This window comes from Oncorhynchus clarkii, unplaced genomic scaffold (genome assembly GCF_045791955.1).
Source record: "Oncorhynchus clarkii lewisi isolate Uvic-CL-2024 unplaced genomic scaffold, UVic_Ocla_1.0 unplaced_contig_7974_pilon_pilon, whole genome shotgun sequence".
Lineage (NCBI taxonomy): Eukaryota > Metazoa > Chordata > Actinopteri > Salmoniformes > Salmonidae > Oncorhynchus > Oncorhynchus clarkii.
Window position 1 is genome coordinate 35,091 of NW_027258462.1, and position 24,634 is coordinate 59,724.

The following is a 24,634-nucleotide window of genomic DNA, read 5'->3' on the forward strand; positions in this document are numbered from 1 at the left end:
AACTGTTGCTCGTGGTAACGTGGCAGCGCGCTCCGAGAATAAATTCTGTTACTTATTATTGATAAGACTGGTCTCCGTCTATTTTATGCAAACAAGAATCTTACAAATTCTCATGAAATAGATTAATGGAATTCAATTAATGAAAACACATTGGTATATTTAAATTACAGTAACACAGAACACGCTGGCCATGGCAGAACACTGACATTCCTGTCTTGCAGGAAATCACGCACAGAACGAGCAGTATGGCTGGTGGCATTGTCATGCAGGAGGGTCATGTACCACATGAAGGAGGAGGATGTCTTCCCTGTAACGCACAGCGTTGACATTGCCTGCAATGACAACAAGCTCAGTTCGATGATGCTGTGACACACCGCCCCAGACCATGATGGACCCTCCACCTCCAAATCGATCCCGCTCCAGAGTACAGGCCTCTGTGTAATGCTCATTCCTTCGATAAACGCGAATCCGACCATCACCCCTGGTGAGACAAAACCGCGACTCGTCAGTGAAGAGCACTTTTCGCCAGTCCTGTCTGATCCAATGACTGTGGGTTTGTGACGGTGATGTCTGGTGAGGACCTGCCTTTTACAACAGGCCTACAAGCCCTCAGTCTAGCCTCAGCCTATTGCGGAAAGTCTGAGCATCTGAGCACTGATGCAGGGATTGTGCGTTCCTGGTGTAACTCGGGCAGTTGATGTTGCCATCCTGTACCTGTCCTGCAGGTGTGATGTTCGGATGTACCGATCCTGTGTTGTCACACGTGGTCTGCCACTGCGAGGATGATCAGCTGTCCATCCTCTCCCTGTAGCGCTGTCTTAGGCGTCTCACAGTACAGACATGGCAATTTATTGTCCTGGCCACATCTGCAGTCCTCATGCCTCCTTGCAGCATGCCTAAGGCACATTCACGCAGATGAGCAGGGACCCTGGGCATCTTTATTTTGATGTTTTTCAGAATCAGTGGAAAGGCCTCTTTAGTGTCCTAAGTTTTCATAACTGTGACCTTAATTGCCTACCGTCTGTAAGCTGTTAGTGTCTTAACGACCAATCCACAGGTGGATGTTCATTAATTGTTTATGGTTCATTGAACAAGCATGGGAAACAGTGTTTAAACCCTTTACAATGAAGATCTGTGAAGTTATTTGGATTTTTACTAATGATCTTTGAAAGACAAAAGTCCTGAAAAATGGACGTTTCTTTTTTTTACTGAGTTTATTTACTATGACATGTGGTTGTCTCAACAAGCTATCTTAACATGAATGAACTGATGAAGATAAGTCGCTCTGGATAACAGCGTCTGCTAAATGACTCAAATGTCAGTGTAAACATGTACAAAATGACCACTGCTGTGCAGTCCGAATTTGGCAGGGATGTGTAATGTCAGAATTACAGAATAGATTGAACCTGCTTTTACCATGATTAACAGATTTACCAATCTTACTGTATGTAGTTACTGTATGTATTCATATCAGTAGTCTGGTAGTGTATGTATTCATATCAGTAGTCTGGTAGTGTATGTATTCATATCAGTAGTCTGGTAGTGTATGTATTCATATCAGTAGTCTGGTTCTGTGTGTATTCATATCAGTAGTCTGGTACTGTACGTATTCATATCAATAGGCTGGTACTGTGTGTATTCATATCAGTAGTCTGGTAGTGTATGTATTCATATCAGTAGTCTGGTAGTGTGTGTATTCATATCAGTAGTCTGGTACTGTGTGTATTCATATCAGTAGGCTGTACAATACAATGGGGAATAAAACTATTCTAAAAGTATCTCATAAGTCATGAAAAGTATGAGCTATATCATCCTCCACTCACTATCACAAGGGTTAGAAACTACACAGACTCATTTCATAGAACTTTAAAACAACGTCAGTTTGTCTACTTCACTTCTTTAGTCTACTCTCTGAACACTCCAGACAGTCCAGTGAATAAAACAAATGCTGGCAATACTGGTGTCAAACCATGCAAGACTCAATAGCATGAAATATCATCTACCTTCTCATTGAAACAGTTCTACTGCAACTTTTCATACACAGTGGGAAATTGGAATGAACAACAAACTTAGTTAGGTAGAACCTGCTTTTACCATGAGAAACACATGTCCCAATCTTCTCCTCCTCTTCTTCTTCATCTTTAATGTCAACATTCAGCTCCAGTGTTTGACTGCAGTCTTCCAGCTTCACTGATGCCATCTCTGGATCCTGCAGTGCAAACTGGGCTCCACTGTCACAATCAGGACCCAGTGACTGTAGGTTTGGACTCAGTGTGGAAGGAGAGAGGCAGGCTGGGTTTGTCTTCACTGTTGATATTACTGGCCTCAGACTTGACCTGAGTCGTCCTGTAGTAATAAAGAGAAACAAACACAAAAGTTATTGCCTTGACAGTTCTGGCACTTTCTTTATTCTCTAAAAATATATTATATATTTTTTAATTAAATTCTCATTTCAATAGATCAGGTAGCTAAGCATTGACAACTCAACATTAATTCCCATTAGACACAAAGTGCACACTTTAAATGACACAACGTAAGTACTCTTAACCTATAGTAGATTTCCTCAATTCACATAAATCCATAAATGACTCAAAAACCATTTAGGTTGCCGTTTGTTTTAGGCAGTATTATGAACTATTTTCCTGAACAACCACGTCTCCGACATATTATTTCAACTAACAAAAATCTCTTGTATTTCCCGTTCACACCATAGTAACATTTATAAATAAAGACGGAAACAACTGAATGTGTCTGAATATTATTACACATGTAGAAAACTGATAATCATTACATTCAGCTTCCAAACTGTAGTGTGACTGTGTGAAACTGTCCGTCTCTACTGCTGCCCCCTTACTGCCTGCACTGAGCGAAACGCAGACAAGCTGACAGTCCTCTGAATTTTACCAACGCCCAGAGCGCACTCTAGAGTACATTTACAAACAAACCCTAAAGCCAGTAGGGTCCAGCTGTGACATCATCTGTCAGAGTCTCTATGCTGCCTGCCACCTACTGATATGTCATCTCAGTGCAGTGCATCTCTCAGGTTAAGTGGGCGTTTCCAAAGGAACGATATATGGAGAAGTGGGCGTTTCCAAAGGAACGATATATGGAGACGTGGGCGTTTCCAAAGGAACGATATATGGAGAAGTGGGCGTTTCCAAAGGAACGATATATGGAGAAGTGGGCGTTTCCAAAGGAACGATACAAAGGAGAAGTGGGCCTTTCCAAAGGAACAATATCAGGAGAAGTGGGTGTTAAAATATTCAATAACAAATAATACATAGTAAAATAAATGTGTTTTATAAGGTAGCTAACGTTAGCTAGCATTTACATTTACGAACAACTTAACTACGGTTAGGTAGGTAAAGATCAAAGATACAGTTCAGTGAGTGAAGAGTTTTATTTTTTTTGCATAACTGAAATTCCTTACTGTCATTTCTGCAGATCATGACTAAAGTCTGACAACCCAAACGAGGTATTGAGTGGCACCTTTCGAAACCCCCACTTTTCCTAAGAGACGCACTGCATCGATAGACGACCTATCGGTAGTGGGCAGGCAGCACAGAGACCCTGAGGGGCGACTGTGCTGAGAGATGACGTTGCAGCTGGACCCCTCTATTTAAAACTGCATGAATTCGGTCCAGTCAAATGTTTGGGCCAAGCCAAGGGTCGGCCGAAATTGTAAAACATAAACGTCTATAATTTGATAAGTTTGGTCCGGTCCGTGGATTTTGAAATCCAGCCCGCACCTTAAAAGACCCCCAAAATAGACTTCCAAAAGAAGTCGAGGGGCTCCTCCGCAGACAGAGTGGACGCCGCCATTTTACCAACTCAGGAGCTTCATTTTACACAAAACCAATAACATGTAAAAACGAACAAAAAAAATCTCAAATAGATTCTTTATGAAATGACCTTGTCGAAATGATGTACATTCACTCGGAAGACCCCCAAGTCTACGTGACATGTAAAATAGTTTTTAATCACGTTTTTCACTCACTGGGTTTGACACAAACAATAACGCATAAAACCGGAATGATTTGTTATCTAGCATGTTATGACGTTCTTTCGATGTTAGACTGTTTAAACTTGCTATCACATACCTTCAGTAATGAAGAGAAACGGACACAAAAGTTATCCTCTTGACAGCACAGTTATGGCGTTTCTTTATTCTGAAGAATGCGATCGGGGTTGCCAGGTGTATCAGAAATGTCTAGCCCAATGATCAAAACCCGTCCACAAGGCCTGAAAACGTGCCGATTTTTTTTCAGCCGCAAGAGAGGAGTTGACATATTTTGCCATAGTTATCGCCTTTTCCACAACGTTATGGAGCGAATTAAGAAGGAATATCGACGTAAGAAGTTACATTTGGTTTTCCATCAAAATAATAATTATTGCAAGCTAACATGACTAATAAAGGAATTTGAATATGTCTCAAGACTAAAGACAATTCGCTCTTATTAAACTCGCCAGATCATTTTCAGTCATTGGATGTAGATTTAACTGCTATGATTGTAAATAAATCTCTTGTGCGCATGTGCATAACTATTAATCAATCCAACAGGAGAGTTTGAGGGATGAAAGTTGGACAGAGGATCTCGAGATCTCTGTGCAAGAAACACTTGGACGAACTTCAAAAAACTAATTAGGATATTGACTTAAACCCTTTACAATGAAGGCTATTAACTTGTCATTTCAAATATGCATAGGCTAGGCTTACTGACTAAAATCTGGGTTTATGATTGTAATTCAACTTTGCCATGGTTTGGTTAGCTATATACTACTTGCATCTAGCCAGATAGCCCACAGTAGCCTAGGCAATATATAAGATGAATGATTTATCAGCTTGCTTAGTTCAAATTGACAGAGCATTTAGTTAACATGAATAGCGAGGCGATTGTTACGTAAGAAATGGTTATTGCCCAATGGCCTCCTGGAATAAACTACTGAGGACGGGGTCTTGAATTTCAATCACTGAATCATATATTAATAATTTGTATATTTACCTGTAGCCTAATCTGACTGACTATTACCTTCAGTCTAATGCATTCTAGCAACAGCTGATATAACTGTGCCCATAATCACAACTGATAACTTCCTATTTCATTAACTAAACATGGCCATTAATAATTGCATAATTACACAAGGCTACAAGAACAATAAACTGAAGTTATAGGCTATGGATTAAATCCGTTTGACAGCTCCAGGTAGGCTACACAAGTGGCACAAATTTATTTGCAGTGACTCCAGTGATATCGTCATCTCAACATGTTTATTGTATGAAATGGTAGGCTACAGTAGCTTACATAGGCATACAAATTAATAGGCTACTTAATGGCTAACATATGTATCATTCTCCACATTTAATATCAGTTTCATTGTGGACTTTTCCGTAACAGAAGCACGCGAGGGAGTTCCATAACTTCTATTTAAAATGTCCCGCTCGAGATCCAAGAACTGAGTATGCTTAAAACCCTTCGCTTTATATGGTTTTCGCGCGTGCCGTTCTGTCTCCTCTCACGCCTCGATCACACCGACAGTGATTTTGTACACCAGAAGTACAACTTGTTTCCAATGGAACGCTTTGTTTGCCTTGCAGTATTGCGTTGCAGAGGCAGTTGTAGTGCGTTGTGTGGTGCATACATTGAATGTATCGAACGTGCGAGTAAAACTGTATGCGTAAACGGTTTGACAGAAATGGTAGCAGAAGGTGAATGTTGAACTCTTGTTGCACACATGTCCAGATGATGCTATCAAGGCGTCACTCACGTTACTCAGCTGCCTGCTGCAGCACTCAGTCTCAAACCACACACACCTCGGCCTCCGGCCCTCCCACTCCCCACCACTCACTTGCTCAGCAACAGACTGCCTCACTGCCTGATAGTCAGCAGCAGGTCACATTGAAATAAATATTTTAAAGGAAAATGCTATAGCTGCTGCGGTGCAATTAAGAAGTAGCCCAAAAACCCGCAACCCGCCACCATTACATTTTAACCCGATATCGTTTTCCAAGTAGCCCACAGGAAAACTGCAAACATGGCATCCCCGAATAGGAGGTATAACGTTTCCCGGTTGCAGGGACATCACTCCATAGAAATCCAATATGGCTGCCAACGCAATACCATATATGGACAAGTGTTTGTGACACCAAACTCAGTAGCTCTACTCTCATTGGTCCTAACGATTTTCTTAAGTTTTTGCATGTAGCTTGCGACACCGCCATCAAATAAAATTGTATTTGTCACACGCGCCTTATACAACAACCGTATACCTTACCATGAAATACTTACTTACCAGCCCTTCCCAACAATGCAGTTAAAAAATAAGAAAATTAACAAATAGATAAAGAAAATACATTGTACTAGTAAGACATCATGGATGACATCATGGATGACATCATGGATGACATCATGGATGACATCATGGATGACATCATGGATCATCAGAAATGGGGATAGATAGATGTATGTATATATAGAGAGAGAAAGAGAGATAGATATATAGTGCATATTTAATGTGTTAACAAGGCAAATAGTTATGTGTATTATATTTACCTGCATGTATACCTAACTAATTGCCTGTATCTATATTGCAGAGATAAGTAGTGTTTTGCAGAGTAAAGATCAGAGCTCCAGCAAGCTCGTTTTGAGACCTAGCTACTGTAGCTAGCAACCCAACAACAGTGTGTACCAATACCAATTTCAAATACAAAAAACAACACAACAGGACATTTCCTTAATCCCACCTGGCCTATCAGAGTTCCAGATGGAGCTATCAGCATATTGTTTACACCTATCCAATACTTCCAGATCTACACAATAAGATCTACTAGGGGTTTATTGGGGGTTTCAGGGATTTGTGCCAATGAACCAAGACCCTGGGCTCTGAGTTCAGGCCCAGATCAACACCACAATAACAAGAGACTCTATTTGTGCTATTAAATATAGTAGGTCTGCCCATACTAGGGATCAGGCTTTCCTGACCTGTCATGGTATGTAGGGCATTGGCCACCAACCCTGTTCCTGGAGAGCCACCGGGTGTGTCTGCTTCTGTTCCAGTAAACACTATGAGACTCATACACTGGAGGGTTTGTAAGTGTTGGTCTAAGATCCCTCCTACATACATTACAATGATGGATATTTAAACATAGTTATAGTGGAACATAGGGTTGTGCTAAAACATAGAGAGGGAGAGTAGTATTTAGGGAATGTGCAATAGGTTGGGACCAGCAGAAGCACCAGCCTTGACAGTATGTCTACTTAGTACGGGACCAGCCATGGAAGCTCCATCAATCTGACAGTAGGTCCTCTTACAACTGGACCAGCCATGGAAGCTCCATCAGTCTGACAGTAGGTCCTCTTACTACGGGACCAGCCATGGAAGCTCCATCAGTCTTCACTGTAGTTCCACCAGTCTGTTTTACAGCCTCTGCATATGATACATCATGACTGATTCTATATCTCTGAGCCTCTCTCTGCACCTGGCATTTACCAAATGCTGCACAATTGCCCCCCTTGTCCCATCATGCACTAGCGCGATGTGGCGGGCCGGGCGCAATGCATGCTGACATGGTCGCCAGGTGTAGAGAGAGGCTCAGAGATACATTGGTGCGGCTGGCTTCCGGGTTATGCGAGCAGTGTGGCTTGGCTGGGTTGTGTTTTGGAGGACGCACGGTTCTCGACCTTCGCCTCTCCCGAGTCTGTAAGGGAGTTGCAGCGATGGGACAAGACTAACTACCAATTGGATACCACGAAATTGGGGAGAAAAGAGGGTAAAATAAAAATTAAATATTTTTAAATACCACTCTTCCAACTTACCCTACACACAATTAAAAATCCACTACCCCATTCCACTACTTTGACCCTATCTGCTCCTGCACCACGCCAACGGCCTGGGAGGACGGGACACCAACACTCAACACACACTGTAACTCTTCTGAAGTCAAATCTCATTCAGGATCCCTCACCTTTGACCCAATCTCCTCTACTTTCTTCACTGCTTCAGCATATGACACCTTCTGCACTACTGTGACTCTGGACATCTCAACCTGCTTCTCTCGCACTGGACATTTCCAATCCCCAGCAACATGGGCACCCCTACAGTTGACACCAACGTTCCCTCCAAACTGCACTTGGGCACGCAGTAACTCGGAGACTGACACGCAGCTCCCCCAGGACTGCAGCACAGAAGTGTCAGCCCACAGAGAGAGGCAGCTCCCCAGGACTGCAGCACAGAAGTGTCAGCCCACAGAGAGAGGCAGCTCCCCAGGACTGCAGCACAGAAGTGTCAGCCCACGGAGAGAGGCATGAGATTGAACTTCACTAAACTTTCTAGAGTTTTCCTTGTTATTTAACTACTTCTCCCTTTACTGTGGCAACTGTGATCGAATCAACACAATATTAACCACTTTCAATATAACATACCGAAAACAAAATGAACTATGCAAGACTTAGTACGCAAAACTAACTATGCAAGACTTAGTACGCAAAACTAACTATGCAAGACTTAGTACGCAAAACTAACTATGCAAGACTTAGTACGCAAAACTAACTATGCAAGACTTAGTACGCAAAACTAACTATGCAAGACTTAGTACGCAAAACTAACTATGCAATACTTAGTACGCAAAACTAACTATGCAAGATACTTTGTTGTGGGCAGAACACATCAGAGTAAGATTCTATTGCGTTGACATGCACAACTCAGCCCCTACTCGACGCAGACTGGTGCGGCCTAACCAATCAGAGCTGCAGTAGGCCTATATGTAAATAGATATATGCCATATATTGATCTGTGCCATTTAGTTTGAACTGGACTGTTTTTACAGCATGAAGGGTCGTGAGTTGATGCGGTTGTTTTGAAATCTAAGCAGGAGCTGCATGTGCACATTTTGGACATGTCCTTTGCTGGTTAGTGAGTTATTAGCCCAGTTATAGATTATTTGTAGTCAACAATGTGGGAGTGATTGCTTCCTACAAGAGCACAACATGTCTACATTTCTAGACATCTGAAAAGAAAGTCAGGTAAAGAGCTTTTTTTTATGTCTTGAAAGGGCAGTTTTATTTTGAGGTCTTGAATAAGCTAGAGGGTAACTTCATTTGTCTGATATTCTGTAATAATGGTATGGGAATAATAACACATTTTGTTTTCTAAAGTGATTTCTTGCATAAAACAACACATGTTTAGTCACCTCCTTGTCTGAAGGACAAGTGGATAAACAGGTTAATGTGAAGACCTGCATGTTTTTATTTAAAGTCTCATGGAATGTAGATCGACATTGAACACCACACATTGGCTGCTACTGTAGGCTGAATGATAGAACAGCTATTTCCATGTTAAAATATTATGAGATGCATTTTCTCCATTGTTTTTTTGATGGTATACCACCCTGGTAAGCCTACATTATGATCAAATAGTCACAGTAGCCTACTTGGACACGGGTAAAACTGTAACTTAAAGTGAGTACAGCCTCTGTGCTCACAGTAAACAGGCACTGGAAGTTGAACAGAATTTTCATACGACCTGAAATTTGCTCAGTGGAATTGGTTGACACACACAACTTTATCCACCGAAACTACACAATCCCCTGTCTGATGCCCTCCTGCACACTTCCCACATCTTGGAATCTCCCTCCTGCACTCTGCTGTGACATGACCATAAGTGTGTCACCTGAAACACTGCAATGGATTCGGTACAAAAGCTCTAACAGGATAACTGATATATCCTAACATGATTGGTAAAGACTCGGATTCAAAACTCAAAAGGACAGACTGTGACACTCCTCTTCTCCCTCCTCCTCTGAAATCCACCTTTCTGTGGCCCTGTCCCAATACTCCTCTTCTCCCTCCTCCTCTGAAATCCACCTTTCTGTGGCCCTGTCCCAATAATCAATCAATCAATCAAATGCATTTATAAAGCCCTTCTTACATCAGCTGATGTCACAAAGTGCTGTACAGAAACCCAGCCTAAAAGCCCAAACAGCAAGCAATGCAGGTGTACTGTAGAAGCACGGTGGCTAGGAAAAACTCCCTAGAAAGGCCAGAACCTAGGAAGAAATCTAGAGAGGAACCAGGCTATGAGGGGTGGCCAGACACTGTGGCCCCGTCCCAATACTCCTCTTCTCCCTCCTTTCTGTGTCCCTGTCCCAATACTCCTCTACTCCCTCCTCTGTGTCCCTGTCCCAATACTCCTCTACTCCCTCCTCTGTGTCCCTGTCCCAATACTCCTCTTCTCCCTCCTTTCTGTGTCCCTGTCCCAATACTCCTCTTCTCCCTCCTTTCTGTGTCCCTGTCCCAATACTCCTGTTCTCCCTCCTTTGTGCCCCTGTCCCAATACTCCTGTTCTCCCTCCTCTGCGTCCCTGTCCCAATACTCCTCTTCTCCCTCCTTTCTGTGTCCCTGTCCCAATACTCCTCTTCTCCCTCCTTTCTGTGTCCCTGTCCCAATACTCCTCTTCTCCCTCCTTTCTGCGTCCCTGTCCCAATACTCCTCTACTCCCTCCTCTGTTTCCCTGTTCCAATACTCCTGTTCTCCCTCCTCTGCGTCCCTGTCCCAATACTCCTCTTCTCCCTCCTTTCTGTGTCCCTGTCCCAATACTCCTTTTCTCCCTCCTTTCTGTGTCCCTGTCCCAATACTCCTGTTCTCCCTCCTCTGTGTCCCTGTCCCAATACTCCTGTTCTCCTTCCTCCATGGCCCTGTCCCAATACTCCTCTTCTCCCAGCTTCGCTAGCGGCCTGGTGGCATCCCAACGTAACTCCATATCATAATCCTCCTGATCACCTCGGAAACAAGTCTTCTAACAGGATAACTGGTATATCCTAACATGATTGTCGGGTAAAGACTCTGATTCAAAACTCAAAAGGACATACTGTGACGTTTTACCAAATTTCTATCAGCATGTTAAATGTGCAACCAGAGGAAAATAAACTCTGGACCACCAATACTCCACACACAGAGATACAAGCAAAGCTCTCCCTCGCCCTCCATTTGGCAAATCTGACCATAATTATATCCTCCTGCTTACAAGCAAAAATTAAAGCAGGAAGCACCATTGACTAGATCAATAAAAAAATGGTCAGATGAATCAGATGCTAAGCTACAGGACTGTTTTGCTAGCACAGACTGGAATATGTGATAGCCCACGTCTACCACAACCTCTCCTATTGTGTTAGTAAGGTTCAGCCTGCTGCACAGACTCTATGGAGGCTTTAGAGCACCTGGTTAAACTGTGTGTTGAGAGTATTTTAAACTCTCAATAGTTAAATGAGTGAGAAATAGATGTCATTGTTGCAATAGTTTGTGAGTGGGCAACATACAGTGCCTTGCGAAAGTATTCGGCCCCCTTGAACTTTGCGACCTTTTGCCACATTTCAGGCTTCAAACATAAAGCTATAAAACTGTATTTTTTTGTGAAGAATCAACAACAAGTGGGACACAATCATGAAGTGGAACGACATTTATTGGATATTTTAAACTTTTTTAACAAATCAAAAACTGAAAAATTGGGCGTGCAAAATGATTCAGCCCCTTTACTTTCAGTGCAGCAAACTCTCTCCAGAAGTTCAGTGAGGATCTCTGAATGATCCAATGTTGACCTAAATGACTAATGATGATAAATACAATCCACCTGTGTGTAATCAAGTCTCCGTATAAATGCACCTGCACTGTGATAGTCTCAGAGGTCCGTTAAAAGCGCAGAGAGCATCATGAAGAACAAGGAACACACCAGGCAGGTCCGAGATACTGTTGTGAAGAAGTTTAAAGCCGGATTTGGATACAAAAATATTTCCCAAGCTTTAAACATCACAAGGAGCACTGTGCAAGCGATAATATTGAAATGGAAGGAGTATCAGACCACTGCAAATCTACCAAGACCTGGCCGTCCCTCTAAACTTTCAGCTCATTCAAGGAGAAGACTGATCAGAGATGCAGCCAAGAGGCCCATGATCACTCTGGATCAACTGCAGAGATCTACAGCTGAGGTGGGAGACTCTGTCCATAGGACAACAATCAGTCGTATATTGCACAAATCTGGCCTTTATGGAAGAGTGGCAAGAAGAAAGCCATTTCTTAAAGATATCCATAAAAAGTGTTGTTTAAAGTTTGCCACAAGCCACCTGGGAGACACACCAAACATGTGGAAGAAGGTGCTCTGGTCAGATGAAACAAAAATTGAACTTTTTGGCAACAATGCAAAACGTTATGTTTGGCGTAAAAGCAACACAGCTGAACACACCATCCCCACTGTCAAACATGGTGGTGGCAGCATCATGGTTTGGGCCTGCTTTTCTTCAGCAGGGACAGGGAAGATGGTTAAAATTGATGGGAAGATGGATGGAGCCAAATACAGGACCATTCTGGAAGAAAACCTGATGGAGTCTGCAAAAGACCTGAGACTGGGACGGAGATTTGTCTTCCAACAAGACAATGATCCAAAACATAAAGCAAAATCTACAATGGAATGGTTCAAAAATAAACATATCCAGGTGTTAGAATGGTCAAAGTCCAAACCTGAATCCAATCGAGAATCTGTGGAAAGAACTGAAAACTGCTGTTCACAAATGCTCTCCATCCAACCTCACTGAGCTCGAGCTGTTTTGCAAGGAGGAATGGGAAAAAATTTCAGTCTCTCGATGTGCAAAACTGATAGAGACATACCCCAAGCAAAAGGTGGCGCTACAAAGTATTAACTTAAGGGGGCTGAATAATTTTGCACGCCCAATTTTTCAGTTTTTGATTTGTTAAAAAAGTTTGAAATATCCAATAAATGTCGTTCCACTTCATGATTGTGTCCCACTTGTTGTTGATTCTTCACAAAAAAATACTGTTTTATATCTTTATGTGTGAAGCCTGAAATGTGGCAAAAGGTCGCAAAGTTCAAGGGGGCCGAATACTTTCGCAAGGCACTGTATGTTATCATTTTAAATTGGCATGTTGAATTATTTTGTCATTGAACTATTGCATAATGCTTTAATTTCTCCAATCTGGACATTTTTGTGCTACTGTTACTACCTTACACAAGCTTGCATTTTCAACCCATAACATTTAATGGAATTACACATCTTTTTTTTACCTCAGATTTGTGATGTTTAGATGCTAAGCTACAGGACTGTTTTGCTAGCACTGACTGGAATATGTTTCGGGATTCTTCCGATGCCATTGAGGAGTACACCACATCAGTCATTGGCTTCATCAATAAGTGCATCGACGACGTCGTCCCCACAGTGACCGTACTTACATACCCCAACCAGAAGCCATTGTGCAGATGTTGCCTGGATTACAGAAGGCTAGATGCTGCCGCTTTCACACTAACCCAAAAACATTAAAGAAATCCTGATGTGCCCTCCGATGAACCATCAATACAGGACTAAGATTGAATTGTACTACACCAGCTCCAACGCTCGTCAGATGTGGCAGGGCTTGCAAACCATTACATACTACAAAGGGAAGCACAGCCAAGAGCTGCCCAGTGACTTGAGCCTACCAGAAAAGCTAAACTACTTCTATACTCAACTCGAGTCAAATAACACTAAAACACACATGAGAGCACCAGCTGTTCCGGACGACTGTGTGATCACATTCTCCGCAGCCGATGTGAGTAAGATCTTTGAACAGGTCCATATTCACAAGGCTGCGGGGTCAGACGGATTACCAGGACGTGTGCTCCGGGCATATGCTGACCAACTGCCGGGTGTCTTCACTGACATTTTCAGCATGTCCCTGACTGAGTCTGTAATACCAACATGTTTCAAGCAGACCACCATAGTCCCTGTGCCCAAGAACACAAAAGCAACCTGCCTAAATGATTACACACAAAAGTCCCCTCAAAGCTCATCAATAAGCTAATGACCCTGGGACTAAACACCTACCTTTGCAACTGGATCCTAGACTTCCTGACGGGCCACCCCCAGGTGTACCTGTGGATGTATTTCAAGGCCTACCTTCAAACTCAGTGCCTCTTTGCTTGACATCATGGGAAAATCAAAATAGCTCAGCCACGTTCATCTGTACAAACAATAGTACGCAAGTATAAACACCACGGGACCACGCAGCCGACATACCGCTCAGGAAGAAGACGCGTTCTGTCTCCTAGAGATGAACGTACTTTGGTGCGAAAAGTGCAAATCAATCCCACAACAACAGCAAAGGACCGTGTGAAGATGCTGGAGGAAACCGGTACAAAAGTATCTATATCCACAGTAAAACGAGTCCCATATCGACATAACCTGAAAGGCTGCTCAGCAAGGAAGAAAGAAAGCTCCAAAACCGCCATAAAAAAAGCCAGACTACAGTTTGCAACTGCACTTGGGGACAAAGATAGTACTTCTCTGAGAAATGTTCTCTGGTCTGATGAAAGAAAAATAGAACTGTTTGGCCATAAGGACCATCATTATGTTTGGAGGAAAAGGGAGGAGGCTTGCAAGCCGAAGAACACCATCCCAACCATGAAGCACGGCGGTGGCAGCATCATGTTGTGGGGGTGCTTTGCTGCAAGAGGGACTGATGCACTTCACAAAATAGATGACATCATGAGGTAGGGAAATTATGTGGATATATTGAAGCAACATCAAGACATCAGTCAGAAAGTCAAAGCTTGGTCGCAAATGAGTCTTCCAAGTGGACAATGACCCCAAGCATACTTGTGGCAAAATGGCTTAAAGGACAACAAAGTCAAGGTATTGGAGTGGCCATCACAAAGCCCTGACCTCAATTCCATAGAACATTTTTGGGCAGAACTGAAAAAGCGTGTGCAAGCAAGGAGGCCTACAAACCTGACTCAGTTACACCAGCTCTGGCAGGAGGAACGTGTCAAAATTCACCCAACTTATTGTGGGAAGCTTGTGGAAGACTCCCTGAAACATTTGACCCAAGTTAAACAATTTAAAGTCAATGCTACCAAATACTAATTGAGTGTATGTAAACTTCTGACCCACTGGGAATGTGATAAAATAAATAAAAGCTGAAATAAATCACTCTATTATTCTGACATTTTACTTTCTTAAAATAAAGTGGTGATCCTAACTAACCTAAGACTGAATGTTTTACTTGGATTAAATATCAGGAATTGTGAAAAACTGAGTTTAAATGCATTTGGCTAAGGTGTATGTAAACTTCTGACTTCAACTGTATATACAGTATTTCACTTCAAACAGTTTATTTCATTTAATTATACATAAGAGAAAAGAGGTTGCCCAGCATAAATTCATGTACAAACATAATTTTTAATTACATTCTTGTCATTTAGCAGATGTTCTTATCCAGAGCGACTTACAGGACAAATAAGGGTTAATTGCCTTGACAGATTATTTACCTAGTCGGCTCGGGATTCAAACCAGCGACCTTTCAGTTACTGGCCCAACACTCTTAACCGCTGGCTACCTGCCAGATCAATTAACTTCAATAGTTATTCAAACACATTCATCATTAATGACTAAAATAATGAATCTAGTATTAAAAGACAATTTAATAAACACAAGTAGTCGATTCATAGCCTGTTTATCATTAAACAAAAGTTGTTTAGTAATAAAATAATCCACCCAAACTAATGCTAAAAACTGATCATTACACCATCTTTATATGATATACACGGAGTGTACAAAATAGGGATGCACAATATATCGTTGAGCATATCGGAATCGGACGATATTAGCTAAAAATGCCAACATCGGCCCGATGTTTAATTTAACACCGATGTGCAAAACCGATGTTAATTAAAGCTGACATGCATACCTATATAACGAAAAATACAGCCCTAAACAGAAAAAAGCAGAAAAATACTAAGAGCACACTTCCAACAACTAAACAAGTTCAAGTCAAGCAGTCATTTGAAAAAGAGTAAGAACATTTCAGCGAGACAACTCAAAGGCGAAATCCGTTAGGAAAGCCGTATTGCATGTTCAAGAATGTGCTGGTTCTCATACCGCTGCAACAATTTCAACGGTGTTTGAAACTTGCAAACATGAAAACACTCCTCGCGCCAATCCAACAAATGTCTCGAGAAATAAGCTAATCAACTCCGCCTGCCATACGTAAATGCCAACAAAATAACTTTTTGGTCGGTGTGGTTTGTGGTGTGTAACTTTAACTTAACTAGGCAAATTAGTTAAGAACAAATTCTTATTTACAATAACGACCTACGAGGCTGGGCCAATTGTGCGCAGCCCTATGGGACTCTCAATCACGTCCGGACGTGATTAAAACCAGGGACTGTAGTGACACGCTGCGTCCGTGTTTGAACTATTTAACTGTATTAGAACGCTTAAAAGGCCGCTAACATTTTAAATATCGGTGTAGTTTGTTGGCAAGGAAAACATTGGATATCTTATTGGCCAAAAATGTCATATCGGCGCATCCCTAGTACAACATATTTGAAACACCTTCCTAATATTGAGTTGCACCCCCCTTTGTCCTCAGAGCAGCCTCAATTCGTCGGGACATGGACTGTCCAAGGTGTTGAGTGCTTTCCACAGGGATGCTGGTCCATGTCGACTCCAATGCTTCCCACAATTGTGTCAAGTTGGCTGCGAATGGATCTACTCCGAATAGCTCGTTCCATCTCCTCCCACAGATGAACAAAGAAGTAATGTTCTTGGAACCATTCCTGGACAAACCTTGTGGCATAAGACATTATCCTGCTGAAAAAATCTATTTGCAGATGGATACACTGCTGCCATGAAGGGATGCACCTGATTGGCAATGATGTTTAGATATCCTGTGGCATTCAAACATTACTCAACTTTTATCAACCCAATGTGTGCCCTGAAAACACACCCCGCACCTTCACACCACCACACTGCCACATGGCATGGATGCATGCAGTGGTGTAAAGTACTTATAGTTCTTTAAATAATTTTTACTTAAGTAGTTTTGGGGTTCTTTACTTTACTATTGATATTTTTGACAACTTTTACTTTTATTTCACTAAATTCCTAGAGTAAATAATACTTTTAACTCCATACATTTTCCATGACACACAAGTACTCAACTTCATTTTTTATGATTAGCAGGACAGAAAATGGTCCAATTCACACACTTATCAAGATTACTTTTGATACTAAGGTATATTTACAACCAAATACCATTATACTTTTACTTGAGTTACTCGTGCCAAATTAAGAGCAGAAGTAAGGCTTCTCTCCGGTGTCTGTTCTCTGATGACCTTTTAGCTCAGCTTTTTAAAAATAATTTTCTACAGTCAGATCAGTGGTAAGGCTTCTCTCCTTTATGTTTACCTTGGTGTCTTTTTAAGTGGCACATTTGAGAGAAACTCTTTCCACAGTCAGAGCAAGAGTAAGGCTTCTCACCTGTGTGTGTTCTCTGATGAACCTTTAGCTCAGCTGATGTTGTGAAGCATTTTACACAGTCAGAGCAGGAGTAAGGCTTCATTCCTGTATGTATACGTTCATGTGTTTTTAAGTTGCACAGTAGAGAGATACTCTTTCCACAGTCAGAGCAGGAGTAAGGCTTCTCGCCTGTGTGTGTTCTCTGATGGACTTTTAGCTCAGTTGATGTTGTGAAGCATTTGACACAGTCAGAGCAGGCGTAAGGCTTCACTCCTGTATGTATACGTTCATGTGTTTTTAAGTTGCCCAGTTGAGAGAAAATCTTCCCACAGTCAGAGCAGGAATAAGGCTTCACTCCTGTATGAATAAGTTCATGTGCTTTTAAAAAACCCTGTCGAGAGAAACTCTTTCCACAGTCAGAGCAGGAGTAAGGCTTCTCTCCAGTGTGCACTCTCTGATGAAGTTTTAGCTCAGCTGATGTTGTGTAGCATTTAACACAGTCAGAGCAGGAGTAAGGCTTCACTCCTGTATGTATATGTTCATGTCTTTTTAAGTGGCCCAGTCGAGAGAAAATCTTTCCACAGTCAGGGCAGGAGTAAGGCTTCTCTCCAGTGTGCACTCTCTGATGAACTGTCAGATTCCCTGATGTTGTGAATCTCTTCCCACAGTCAGTACAGGAATACGGATTCTCTCCTGTGTGTATTTTTAGGTGTATTTTTAGCTTTGATAGAATTGGGAAAATCTCCTCACAATGTGGGCAGTGGTGAGACCTCTTAGCTCTGTGATCTTCCTGCTGTTTCTCTCTGGATGTAGAGAATGTCTCAACCTGGTCTCCTGTGTGAACAACATCAGAAGAACCAGTCAGTTGGTGTGATATACATGTCAATCAAATCGATATTATGAAGCCCTTTTTACATCATCAGATGTCAAAGTGCTTTACAGAAACCCAGACTAAAATCCCCAAAGAGCAAGCAATGTAGATGTAGAAGAAAAACTCCCTTGAAAGCAGAAGAAAGAAAGGTAGAGAGGAACCAGGCCCAGAGTGGTTGCCAGTCCTCTTCTGTCTGTACCGGGTAACATATGTATTCATATCAGTAGGCTGAACAATACAGGGGAATAAAACTATTCTAAAAGTGGGTAAGAGATGAAAGCTAAAAAGGGGTGTGTCATCCTCCACTCACTATCACAAGAGTTAGTAACTACACAGACTCACTTCATAGAACTTTAAAACACTGGCAGTTTGTCTACTTCACTTCTTTAGTCTACACTCTGATCACTCCAGATAGACCAGTTAATAAAACTAATGCTGACAAAACTGGTGTCAAACCATGCAAGTCTCAGTAGCATGAAATAACATCTACCTTCTCATTGAAACAGTTCTAAAGCAACTTTTCCTGCACAGTGAGAAGTGGGAACGAACAACAAACTTAGATAGAACCTGTTCTTACCATGAGAAACAGATTCCCCAATCTTCTCCTCCTCTTCTTCATCTTTAATGTTGACATTCAGCTCCAGTGTTTGACTGCAGTCTTCCAGCTTCACTGATGCCATCTCTGGATCCTGCAGTGCAAACTGGGCTCCACTGTCACAATCAGGACCCAGTGACTGTAGGTTTGGACTCAGTGTGGAAGGAGAGAGGCAGGCTGGGTTTGTCCTCACTGTGGATGTTACCGGCTTCAGACTTAATTCTAGTCGTCCTGTAGTAACAACGAGTAACAGGAAAAAAGTTACTGTCTTGACAGTTCAGGCACTTTCTTTACTCTCAAAAATATATATTATATTTATTTTGGTTCAATTATTTAATTCAGTGCTTGACTTGGACTGAAATAGATACCGGTACTGTTTATATTTAGGTGCAGCATCTCCACAATACTGTTGAGCTAATATTGTATAAGGGGAACATGAGCTCAAACACTAGACCTTTGAGGTGGCGGTAATCAGACATGTCCAATCTCCTGTCCATCTCATTTCAAAAGAGGAAGTAGGTAACAAAACATTAATTTGTTCAAATTGGACAAAGTACACGCTTTAAATTTGGTCTACACAACGTAAATTAACTTAACCTACAGTAGATTTCCCAAATGCATGAATGACTCAAAAACCCTTTAGTACAAGGTTGCAGTTTGTTTTAAGCAGCATTATGTACTATTTTCCTGAATAACCGTCTTCACATTAAAAACCAATCGTATTTCCCGTTCACACCATAATTTACAGCTAAATATAGAAACTGAACGTGTCTGAATATTACTACACATGATAATCATTACATTCATCTTCAAAACTGGAGTGTGACCGTGAAATGGTCTCTGCACCAGCACTGAAGTCTGTTGACGCAGACAGAATGGGCGCCACCATGGTACCAGCTTGTGAATTTCACATAAAACCAATAACTTGCTAACCAAACTCAGAAATCTCAAATAGATTTTTTATTAAATGACCTTGAAGAAGTTATGTACATCCATTCAGACAAACCTTGTTTCTAGCTGTGTGACTTGAAACAGTTTCACGTTCACTTGGTTTGACTCAAAAATAACAAACCATTACCAAACGTGATAATACCTTAACGGATGTTACCTAGCGTGGTATGACATGTTGTTTTGATATTAGAAAGTTTATACACGCTTTTACATACCTGTCGTAATAAATAGAAACGGACACAAAAGGTTATCTTCTTGACTGCACTGATCTGGCGTTTTCTTTATTCTGAAGAATGGTGTGTGCCCGAAACTTCCTGTTCCTCCACTACCACAGTGCAGCGACAGATAAAACAACAAGACAGATATTTCACCAGATGTATAAATGTGAAGCATCCGCTTAGCGTTTCAACTCACTACCAAATATGGTAGTGAGAGGAAGCCCGCTGACAGGCAGTGGGAGAAGACGGAACGAGATGTATTTTGTCCGACATTCTGCAAATGTTCTAATCAATGAAACATCTGATCTTAATACAGTTCTGTTCCCAAAACTAAAATCAGTTGTGAACAGAGAGGACTAAGATTTGTAGACTTCACGCTTTGCAAAAGTTTTAAATAATCACGTTGTTTAGAAGGAACGCTGAGGTGAATTGAGTTATTGCACACAAGTTCTTCACAGAGTCGTTCCCTAACAGAAATATGCAGGATGTGTGCTAGAATGCGCCAATAGGAGCTCGGGCTTGGCACCGCCCACTATGACTCATCTGTTCCCATTGGAAACGACCAGCTGTGGTCTATCTTGATTTAGTTATAAAAAAATCTTTGTTGCAACCGTCCATGCATTCAGGGATCCTTGGGATGGCCCTACCCCATAATATGAAAAGGTTGGTGCTTCATTTGAGCCGGATCCAACCGCACCTCTCAGTTTTGTAGTCTTTCGTTCCTAGCTGTGTGACTTTGCCATTGTAATTGTGTGTAAACTTGTATAGTCAAATTAATCTATGATCGTATGCTATCCATTTGTTTGTATGCTGTTCTTTGTATGACATTTTAATATTTGATTATTAACCAATGATATTAGGCCACTCCTGGCCATGATTACAGACACCTGTGTCTTTTGACACTATATAAACGAGTCATCCCGCAGTGTTTGTGATTATACCCTGATGAAGACAGCTTGGCTGTCGAAACGTTGGTATTACATTTTTGCATCTGAGCTCCAAGAGTGTGCGGCTCTCTTTTATTTTCAAGTCAGTGAATAATAACAATGTGTTCTTAACCGACTTGTCTAGTTAAATAAAAGACAAATAAACACTGCAGTAATGTTTTGGTCCCTCCCCCAGATCGGTCCCTCCCCCAGATCGGTCCCTCCCCCAGATCGGTCCCTCCCCCAGATCGGTCCCTCCCCCAGATCGGTCCCTCCCCCAGATCGGTCCCTCCCCCAGATCGGTCCCTCCCCCAGATCGGTCCCTCCCCCAAATCGGTGCCTCGACATAATCCTTTCATGGAGCTCTACGGACAAATGTGTCTGAATAATTGTACACATGTAGAAAACCCATAATCATAACATTTAGCGTCAAAACAGCAGTAAAAAGGGCTCTCTGCTGCACCAGAGACGCAAACCGACTGGGCACCGCCATTTTACCAGCTTGTGAATTTCTCCTTTCATGGAGCTCTACGGACAATTCCTTCAACCTCATGGCTTCGTTCTTGCTCTGACATGCACTGTCAACTGTGGGACCTTATATAGACAGGTGTGTTCCTTTCCAAATCATGTCCAATCAATTGAATTTACCACAGGTTGACAACAATCAAGTTGTAGAAACATATCTAATGGAAACAGGATGCACCTGAGCTTAATGTCGAGTCTCATAGCAAAGGGTCTGAATACTTATGTAAATAAGATATTTCAGTTTGGGTTTTTTTAAGTGTAAAATGTGAAAACATTTCTAAAAACCTGTTTGCGTTGACATCATGCGGGATTGTGTGTAGATTGAGGAATTTTTTTTATTTAATCCATTTAGAATACGGCTGTAACGTAACAAAACGAGGAAGAAGTCAAGGGGTCTGAATACGTCCTGAATGGGAGAGGGGATACCTAGTCAGTTGTACAACTGAATGCATTCAACTGAAAAGTGTCTTCCACATTTAACCCAACCACTTTGAATCAGAGAGGTGCGGGGGGCTGCCAGAATCAACAATCACATCTCTGGCGCCGAGGGAACAGGGGGTTAACTGCTTTGCTCAGGGGCAGAACGACCAATATTTACCTTGTCATTCGATCCAGCAGCCTTTAATTGACTGGCCAACTCTCTAACCACTAGGCTACCTGTACGTATTCATGTAAGAAGGCTGCGCAATACAAAAGGAGAATAAAAAACTATTAAAGTATCTCATAAGTCAATAATATTATGAGCTAAATCATCAACTCAACATCACAAGGGTTATTAGTAACTACACACTCATTCTACTGCAACTTATCATGCACAGTGGGAAGTTGGAACGAACAACAAATTTAGTTAGTTAGAATCTGCTCTTACCATGAGAAACAGATTTCCCAATCTTCTCCTCCTCTTCTTCATCTTTAATGTTCACATTCAGCTCCAGTGTTTGACTGCAGTCTTCCAGCTTCACTGATGCCATCTCTGGATCATGCTGTAAAAACTGGCCACCACTGTCACAATTAGGACCCAATGAATGTAGGTTTGGACTCAGTGTGGAAGGAGAGAGGCAGGCTGGGTTTGTCCTCACTGTTGATGTTACCAGCCTCATACCTGAGTCGGAAAGTAGTAGAAGAGAAATGGACACAAACATTATTGTCTTATGTTCTGGCACTTTCTTCATTCTCTAAAAATATATTATTTTTTCTTGTTCAATTATCTAATTCAGTGCTTGACTTGGACTGAAATAGTTGCCGATAAACATTTTGGGTGCCGGTACTGTTTATATGTAGGTGCAGGAGCTCCACAATATGGTTGAGACAATACTTAACCTATAGTAGAAAAATGCATAAATGCCTCAAAAAAATGTAGTACAAGGTTGCAGTACGTTTTAGGCATCACTACGTGCTATTTTACTTAACCTTTTATTCACTGTTTTACATCAAAAACCATTTGTATGTCCTGTTCACACCACAGTAACATTTATAGATAAAAACAGAAACAACTGAATGTGTCTGAATGTTATGACACATGTAGAAAACTGATAATCATTACATTTGGTTTCAAAACAGTAGTGCAACTGTAAAATTGTCTCTCTGCTGCAACTTCACTTCCTGCACTGAAGTCCGTTGATGCAGACCGACTGGGCGCTGCCATTTTACCAGCTTGTGAATTTTTCCTTTCATGGAGCTCTATGGACAATTCCTTCAACCTCATGGTTTGGTTTTTACTCTGACATGCACTGTCAAATGTGGGACATTATATAGACAGGTGTGTGCCTTTCCAAATCATGTCCAATCAACTAAATTTACCACAGGTTGACAACAATCAAGTTGTAGAAATATCTCAAGGATTATCAATGGAAAAAGATGCACCTGAGCTCAATGTCGAGTCTCCTAGCAAAGAGTCTGAATACTTATGTAAATAAGTTTTCTGTTTTAAATATTTTATAAATGTCATTATGGTGTATTGTGGGTAGATTGATGAGAAACATTTATTTAATCAATTTTAGAAAAAGTCTGTAACGTAAAAAATGTGGGAAATACATTGTGAATTCACTGTATGTATTCATATCAGTAGTCTGGTACTGTATGTATTCATATCAGTAGTCTGGTACTGTATGTATTCATATCAGTAGTCTGGTACTGTATGTATTCATATCAGTAGTCTGGTACTGTATGTATTCATATCAGTAGTCTGGTACAGTATGTATTCATATCAGTAGGCTGGTACTGTATGTATTCATATCAGTAGTCTGGTACTGTATTGTAATGAAACAGCAGGGAGCAGGTCTCGAACCCTCGACCTTCGAGCCCGAGGTCTGGAGCGCTATTGACAAAAGCATGCTCGTGTGGCCGATTTCCGCGCTTATAAGGGTCGTTACAGTATGTATTCATATCAGTAGGCTCTGCAATACAATGGGGAATAAAACTATTCTAAAAGTATCTCATAAGTCATGAAAATGATGAGGTATATTATCCTCCACTCACTATCACAAGGGTTAGAAACTACAGACTCACTTCATAGAACTTTAAAATACTGCAGTTTGTCTACTTCACTTCTTTAGTCTCCTCTCTGATCACTCCAGATATCCCAGTGAATAAAACAAATGCTGACAATACTGGTGTCAAACGATGCAAGTGTCAGTAGTATTAAATAACATCTACATCTCATTGAAACAGTTCATCATGAAACAGTTCTACTGCAACTTTTCATACACAGTGGGAAGTTGTAATGAACAACAAACTTAGTTAGATGAAACCTGCTCTTACCACAAAAGGCCAACTTCTGCAAGTCTCCACCCCACTGCTCTATGCCAGTAAACAAACTTGGATAGACAGAACCTGCTCTTACCATGACTAACAGATTCCCCAATCTTCTCCTCCTCTTCTTCATCTTTAATGTTGACATTCAGCTCCAGCGTTTGACTGCAGTCTTCCAGCTTCACTGATGCCATCTCTGGATCCTGCAGTGCAAACTGGGCTCGTCTGTCACAATCAGGACCCAGTGACTGTAGGTTTGGACTCCGTGTGGAAGGAGAGAGGCAGGTTGGGTTTGTCCTCACTGTTGATGTTACCGGCCTCAGACTTAATCTGAGTCAACCTGTAGTAATAAAGAGAAAAAAACTAGTTATTGTCTTCTCAGTTCTGGCACTTTCTTTACTCTCAAAAAAGACTATTTAAATCCAAATGCAGGAGTACCACAATACTGTTGAGCTAATATTCTATAAGAGGAACATGAGCTCAAACAATATAAATTTGAGGTGCCGGTACTCAGCTCCT

At 41.5% G+C, this 24,634-nt stretch overlaps 1 protein-coding gene across 1 annotated transcript in view; it reads right to left on the minus strand.

Annotated features, from left to right (window-relative positions):
* LOC139396981 (zinc finger protein 135-like) overlaps window positions 1–24,634 on the minus strand; it is a 41,353-nt gene that overhangs the window by 8,120 nt on the left and 8,599 nt on the right. Inside the window, exons 3-7 of the mRNA XM_071143926.1 lie at window positions 24,207–24,433; window positions 22,233–22,466; window positions 18,717–18,975; window positions 2,095–2,330; window positions 427–451 (exon numbers count right to left, since the gene is read on the minus strand). Of these exons, the coding sequence (XP_071000027.1) occupies window positions 427–451; window positions 2,095–2,330; window positions 18,717–18,975; window positions 22,233–22,466; window positions 24,207–24,433 (981 nt within the window). The remainder of the gene's footprint in view (window positions 1–426; window positions 452–2,094; window positions 2,331–18,716; window positions 18,976–22,232; window positions 22,467–24,206; window positions 24,434–24,634) is intronic.